The sequence below is a fragment of the Rhagoletis zephyria genome, unplaced genomic scaffold (genome assembly GCF_001687245.7).
Source record: "Rhagoletis zephyria isolate East Lansing unplaced genomic scaffold, Rhagoletis_zephyria_1.1 Rzeph_scaffold_03137, whole genome shotgun sequence".
NCBI classification, from domain to species: Eukaryota; Metazoa; Arthropoda; class Insecta; order Diptera; family Tephritidae; genus Rhagoletis; species Rhagoletis zephyria.
In genome coordinates, this window is record NW_016160221.1 from 57,330 (window position 1) to 64,803 (window position 7,474).

The 7,474-nt window shown below is 36.1% G+C and overlaps 2 protein-coding genes across 3 annotated transcripts in view; both read right to left on the reverse strand.

Annotated features, from left to right (window-relative positions):
- LOC108368469 (ficolin-2-like) overlaps positions 1-1,100 on the reverse strand; it is a 3,181-nt gene extending 2,081 nt beyond the window's left edge. Inside the window, exons 1-4 of the mRNA XM_017623316.1 lie at positions 950-1,100; positions 777-883; positions 507-710; positions 9-414 (exon numbers count right to left, since the gene is read on the reverse strand). Of these exons, the coding sequence (XP_017478805.1) occupies positions 9-414; positions 507-710; positions 777-883; positions 950-1,075 (843 nt within the window). The 5' untranslated portion in view covers positions 1,076-1,100. The remainder of the gene's footprint in view (positions 1-8; positions 415-506; positions 711-776; positions 884-949) is intronic.
- Positions 1,101-6,915: 5,815 nt separating this feature from the next.
- The window catches only part of LOC108368470 (ficolin-2-like), a 2,280-nt gene continuing 1,721 nt past the window's right edge, over positions 6,916-7,474 (reverse strand). Inside the window, exons 5-6 of one of the 2 annotated variants that reach the window (XM_017623317.1) lie at positions 7,287-7,470; positions 6,916-7,196 (exon numbers count right to left, since the gene is read on the reverse strand). In XM_017623317.1, the coding sequence (XP_017478806.1) occupies positions 7,061-7,196; positions 7,287-7,470 (320 nt within the window). In that variant the 3' untranslated portion in view covers positions 6,916-7,060. The remainder of the gene's footprint in view (positions 7,197-7,286; positions 7,471-7,474) is intronic. The other variant, XM_017623318.1, reaches the window with a different exon arrangement.

Below are 7,474 nucleotides of genomic sequence, written 5' to 3' on the forward strand. Positions count from 1 at the left end.
TCCTCAAAGTCTTCCAATTTTATCCACAACTCGTTAGGCTGATCATTTGTGAGCGCATACAATTTTTCCAATCCAATGAAAAACTCATTTTCCTTGTCACCAAATCCTGCAACATAATCATCCCAGTTGCGATAAAAATCCTCAGTGCCATCTGTGCGGCGTTGCACCACAGTCCAAGCAGGACCGCCATTCGGATCTGCTAGACAGTAAACCTCGAAGGGTGGCAGGTCAAAATCGGGCAAGTACAGCGTGAAGATACCGCTTTCCGGGCTATCGTATTTTTCAAAAGCTTCAGCGCAGCTGGCTGGTAAACCGGCATTTGGGTCTTCGGTAGCAGGTTTACCGATTTTCTGGCGTAGTCGCGTAAGTTTGGTATTGAGTATTTTAAGTAATGCAGTTTTTTGCTGACCCAAACTGAGATATAAATATGTGCACATATACAAATTAAAGAAATAGGAATGAGTTTGAAAACTCCTATAAAATACGTATTCGAATAAGCAACTCACTTTTCTTTTATCTCTGATCTCAAGGACCTTCCATCCTGCTTGATCTCTGAAATATCAATATTTTGTTCCCGTAATTTATACTCAACTGCTTCCAAGTCGTTGCGCATGTCGGCATCTTGTGCCTGCACTTGGTCATCCAGGCTGCGCATAGCTGCTACTAAATTATTTTGTTCATCAAGAAGTTCCTTAAGGGTCGCCGGTGGCCTGTGTGGAAATAAGCAAAACTGAACAAATGATCTTCAGGTACATAATATTGAAAAATGCACTTACTTAATTTCGTAGACTTCCAACTTATAAATTTTGTCGTTGCTCACCGAGACCTCTGTGCTCAACTTTTGTCCATAGCAATTTTCGTAATTGACACCACATAAAAATTTCTACAGGATTGACTTACTTTAAGCCTTTTCTTGCATTAAAATATTTTTACACTCAACGGTACTTACGTTCATTGCGCCTTCGTTGCTTACTTCTATGACATTTCCCCATCCTTGCATGCCAGTCGTAAATGCACTAGACAATCCGGAGAGATGCAGGAGCGCAGCGGTCAAGAACACAAAGCGTAGCCACATGATGTGATTTGTAGTTGACGATTTGTGAATGAAAGCATTTCAAACCCGTTGCTGTTTAAATAGTCCCGGTGACAGTATTGCATTTTTGTAATCATATGTATATTGACTTTACCATATGCAAACATCTATCTTAGTTTTGCCGCGAATTCCCAAGAAAAAATATTATCAGCTCTGCTTCCAGTGCAAACTCAGAGAAAGTACCTTCAACGGCATGTAATTCACTTGAACCTTTTAAGTTCATGGACCGGAGGGGTCTTGTGTTTTAAATTATTGTTAAAAGCGTATATATGCACGAATGCAAATGCTTTCGTATTAAGACTTTTGTATCATCACGTTTGCGGCACACAAAAATAACTAACAACCAAAATGTAAAGAATAAAAAGTTGAATTTGTTTTTTCTTGCGAACCCGCTTGCGAATTTACTTATAGCGAAATAACAATACTGATAAAAACAAGGCAAATACGCCACTGCCATCTAAAACTTTCTTAGGAAGCTCGATCACTAAACTACGCAAATCTACGCAAAACAAGTACAGTAAAACCCGCTTAAGTACCTCACGAAAAGTGTCTGCTTTTTGAGGTACTTAGGCGGGTTGGGTACTTAAAAGAACCCGCTTAAGTACCTCGATGCGGGTACTTAAGCGAACATAATTACTGATGTAGTTACATCTTCTTGTTAACTTACATAAATACTTGAATAACAACATTTAATGAAGTATACATGAAGTATATTCACTGTAATGAAAAATAAAATTTTTTAATACAAGCTTTTAATAATAATAATAATATTTAATAATAATTAATTGGCGCTTATACAGTATATTAGAAATTGGCCTAACTTCTCCTCCGATTTCCAGCGTGCGCCTTGATATTGTCATACAAACTTATAGTTTAAATATGAAACATATATTTCGACTCCTACGCCACCTATCGGGAATTTTTGTTTGTCCTTAAAAAAGAAATCCTGACGTCAGGGGAAGGGGAAGGGCGGTGGGGGATGATCGCACAAATTGTCGGATGGTCCTAGTATAGGCTACTAGAAAAAGTCGTATTTATTACGCGATTTCGTTCAAATTCGCTACCGTGAGCTACCTGTTAGATGAAAAATTCGTTTCTTAAAAATTTACCACCTGGAGTTTAGGTATTTAGAAAATTTGTATTTTTTATAAAATCTGATTGAAAATCACAATGCGTATTCATTTCATGACAATCAATGGGTTTGCAGAAAAGGGACCCAATGGATGGCGCTGCAGCCGAATTATATAAAAACCCACACGGGGTTTGGTCTGCTTTGGCCCTATATTTTTCTTAGACGAATTAACTTTTCAGATGGCTAAATCAAGGATGCATGATGCAAGTATGCATATAAAGGCAGCAACATTGTGTAAGCGCACCTTTGTCTGACGCACTCATACACCCTAAATGCGATCATGCATCTACCTCCGATTGACGAAATTGCTCGGGGCGGCCGTTATTGCAGGAGCAAGACTCAAAGAAACCAGTTCATAAATACTAAGACGAATTGTAAAAGTGGCAAATTGACAAGGAAAGATTCGACCACATCCGTCCAAGAATGAACACGGTAGGTTTATCAATAGCATCATTTAAATGATATTCAAGAGATCACACGACTCCTTTAGCCTATCCTCCTATAATTGAAAATGCTCATCTGGGCTCTTGAGTTTCCTTATAAGGACTTTTATTGACTTACATGGTACATCGGACCAATGCTGAAGAATATTACGCACGCTTGGCAGAGATCTCACAGGTGGAAATAAGACCATAGGTAAAACGCATTACATCGAAAGGGATTAGTATTCCATATGGTATCACAGCGCTCCTATTCTTGGCCTATGTGTGAGGAGAATTCTGTTCTTTAGTCGTTTGAATTTATACTGAAAATGTTTACCGCTTTGATTTTACACGGTATTTTTGTATTGGCCAACGCAAAAGATCTGATCAGGCGCCGCGAAGCAAGCGGGCATTGGCTAGTGTACATATAAAAATATGTATGTATGTATGTACATATGTACACTGCCGGAAGAAAGTATTGGCACATTAGTCAAAAATCGCGTTGATTGTTTTAGATATTTTTTTTTACGGTGTGTTGCATTTTTTCCATATAAAGTATTTTGGAAAAATATATTTTGTATGGAAGAGACTGCGTGAAAAAAATTGCCAAAAATCCACAGTTATTCCTAGCTACTTAAAACTTGCACCTTATATAAATAAAATTGATTGGGCTATAAATCTGCATACTGAAAAAAATTCTACAAAATCTAATTAAAAAGTTGAAAACTTTCATGAAAATTTGCTGAATTTTCGCGAGTTTTGCACAAAGTTTAGGAATTATATTGTTATGTCTTTTATTGTAGAATGAACTATAATTTTATACGAACTTAGCGGAAAAATATTAGAATGAAAATTGTTGCATAAATTGTGAAAAACTTGCTGTGCCAATACTTTGTTCCGGCAGTGTATATTATTTCTGTGAAGTTTTCTTAATCTCCGTAATAAAAATCAATCATATTTTGTTCTGTGATTGCAATGCCTGTGCTCTGTTTTCAGAAGACACAGAGTAGATATTTTTTTTTTATTGGGCATGTGTGAATCGGTAACAAATTTATATGGGGAAAGCTGTGGAATAATATTTTTACTACGGTGAGACAGTTTTGCCAATCTGCTTTGTGAAATTAAATATTTTTTGACAGCAATACATTTTTGATAACCGCAGATTTATGCGGAATAAAATATTACAAATTGAAGTGAAATTAATATTTTAAGGACACATCTACCATCGTTGATTGAAACTCATCAATTTAACTTAGCTTAACTTAAATTTACTTAACGGAAAATTACACACATCAACAATCATTGCGATTGTCAAAATTTTCTATGCATTTGTCAAGGCGAATTAATATAAGGTGATAGCAGGAGTACAAAAACCAAAATTTACATGTATTTTGTTTTTGCTTTGGCAGCATAAACTGTCAAGGCAGAAGAGACATTCCTCTTCCTCTGTTTCCAGCATCACGATCCGCGTAGAATACTTTCAAAGCTGGAGTGTTTCTGTCCGTTCGCACGACATAACCAAGCCAGCATAGCCGCCGTATTCTAATTCGATAATGGAAAAATGGCGAATTTTTGAAATCGATCTCTGTGGTCCTAAAATTCAGATAAAATCGACTTTTTCTAGAAAAAAAAATCATCTTTATTTGCAAAAAAGCAACACTGCAAATTTTTTCTTTCTGACTAATTTGGCAGCACTCCGTGTGTGGCACCATATTTGCCTTAGGGATGTTTTTTCGATCTGATATAAAAACCGATATTTTCGAAGCATCGAATGAATTAAAATGAAATAAATAAAATAAAAAAAAATAAACTTGTTTATATACCACGCCTTTATAAATGGACTAAAAAGTATAAAATAATATTTCTCAGTCCCATAGAATTTGGTTTGATAACTTTTGATTTTGATTGAAATTTTAGTAAAAGACATTATCAGGCAAAGGATTTTATGGAAATCGCCTTTCTTTCTGCTAAAGAGACAGAGTATATTCGATTAAGAATGTCCATGACTGATTCCACATACGTATACACATTCCATGTTGCTTTTGTTTTTGCCTTTTTTAAGACGATTGCCTTTCTACCTTTAATTGTAAAGGGCAAGGAAAAAGCCCTTATTCCTGATAATATGAAAGTTTTAAACGTTCCATAATTAAATTGGACGCCGCTTGTATCAACTCACGTCGAGCGCACGTTTAGTATTTTCAAGGCATTTCTTCGCGAAAATCGAATGAAAATGCTGCCAGAAAACTTCAAAATGCATCTTGTGGTTCAATGTTACTACAACTATGTATACAGATTAAAGTTTTATGAGTTAGAAACTCGAAAGGATAAAACAGTCAAAGATTCAAAGAACAAATTTTTGATACATATAATGTAACTACCCTGCAAACCATTTTATCAGAGTATTCTGAATCGTAAAGAAATTTTAAAGAATTCGGAAAGATCCCATCCGACTTTTTGCCGAATTTTCTAAAATGAAATAAATTACGCACACTTCCATTCTTTTCCGAAATTTCGGAAGAAAATCGGTAAAGAAATGAAAATAATGCTGCTATGTGAAGAATTTCTTGCAGACTTTTTTCAAAATTTTCTTTATTTTTCGTACAGAAATTTCTTTACGAGTTCGTGTCAACCACTTCATATAATTTTCTTTGAAGATTCGGAAAAAATCGTTACAGAAATCAGATACTCCTAAAGATTTCGTTAAGATTTCGGGAACTTTGGTTTGCAGGGTAGTTCATAGCTTTTCTCTTTTTACTTGTTAGATAAACATTTCTAAAATAAATGTATTTTTTGATTATTTTTCGATATTTATCTTTTTTAGTGCCTTATTTTCCTGCCTATTTCGTTATTTTATTTTGCCTTTTTTATTGGTTTTTAGGACCCAAAAATCCGTTCCCTGATGATTATTATAACTATTGTCAGCTCCTATTATAGACCCAATCAAAGATTCCCAAATTAAAGCGAAAGCAGAAGGGCATTTACGATCACATTATGCAAATATTGAGATAATAAGAGCTGCAGAAGTGAATCACACAGGAACAACTTTTTACAAGGGCGTGTAATTTCTGACATGACATTGACATCATCGGTGACAAAAATTGCGAAGTCTGTTCGATGAGGCGGCCCTTCGAGTACTCGAGAGAAAGATCTTACGGAAGATTTACGCGTTGGCGACGGGGAGTACCGTAGACGATCGAACGATGAGTTGTATGAGATTTACAACGAAATGTATGTACTTAGTTCTGCGAATGAAAATACAGCGGCTCCGATGGCTTGGCGATGTCGCTCGAATAGGAACTCGGCCAAAATCGCTTATGTGGTTACAGCGCCAAATAAGAAGATGCAAATAATAAATTACAGAGTTGGGGGATTTTCTTCTTGGATGCGCCAACGGTTCGATCAAAAAATTACATAACCAGGTGGAAACATTGCTAATTCAGCTCTTAAGCTGCAATTGAACATATATATAAATCATCGAAACTCCCACATGCAATATTTCCAGAACATCCGGTATAGAAAAAGTATTACAAAAATTTAAACGCATTGTTTGGGATGTGTGCACCATGGCACATAAAACCGCTTGAGGTTCTTGATCGATTTGCTTGGAAATGTTCAACCATTCGGGAATGCATTGATATTGCTCGCAGGAGGTTTTACCTAAACAGTGTCTGTAGTTTCTCGATTTACACTAGCGGGCAAGATAAATGCTTGCCTGAAATAGTCAACAGTGTGGCAAGAGGAACATATGTACATACACTGCAGCCGAGGTATTCTCGCGACAACAACTGGACATTGGAAACGGAGAGAAATTAAGGCGAATTTTATTGCCTGCTAATTTTCGTAACTTAGAAACATCGAAAGGAGAACTGATCGAAAGAATGTTTCTTAATTAAGAGAATTAATTATAGGAATTACGATTGGCTCAGTGAACGAGCTATTTTTGACCGATACACCATTTCAATTTAAAAAATTGCAATTTCCAATTCGATTCTCATTCGGAATCACAATCCATAATGCTCAAGGCCAACCTTTGGAAAAGGGTGGTTTAGATTTAGATGCGAATTGCTTCTCAGATGTTGCGTGTTCCCGTGTCGGCAAACCAGATATCCTTGATATATATGCAGAGAATAGGAAAACGACAAATATTTTGTGCACACAAGTACTTATTACAAAATCAAACTCATACGAAACGTATGCTTTGTCTCGTTAATAATTTATCATTCATGTAACAGGAATATGCCACAGCAAAGCATGGCAGGGTACAGCTAGTACTCAATAAAATTTAACGCCAGCGAAAACATTTAATATGAAATACTTTTTTTATTGTCATTACATACATATGTACATATAGAGGTATTTAGTATATTAAGTATGATCTGCATACAATAATTTTTGGAAAAAAAGACATTGCCTTCAGCTGTTCTTCGGTCTGATAGCCATATGCACGTACTTCAACGAATATTCGTGACCATGCCAGGTGTACCAATCGATCCCCTCGGCCTCTTCAAAGTAAGAGTATTCACCGAATAAATATCGTCCATTCAGATTACTGGTGAAAAAGGAAATTTATAACTTATATGTAGTGCAGATACATATATACATATGTACATAGTTAGAAGTATATTTCTCACACACTCACCTATCGTGACAACGATTGTACCACCAAGCGCCCTTAAAGGTGACAGCACAATTATACGATGTATGCTTATCATTATCACGATCTTTAGTAGTAAATTTCTGCCCCTTTTGCGTGATCATTGAATCGCCCGCATCGCCCGAAAATCCTTCCAATACATTCAAAGCATAGTTTTCGCTCTCATCGCCTAT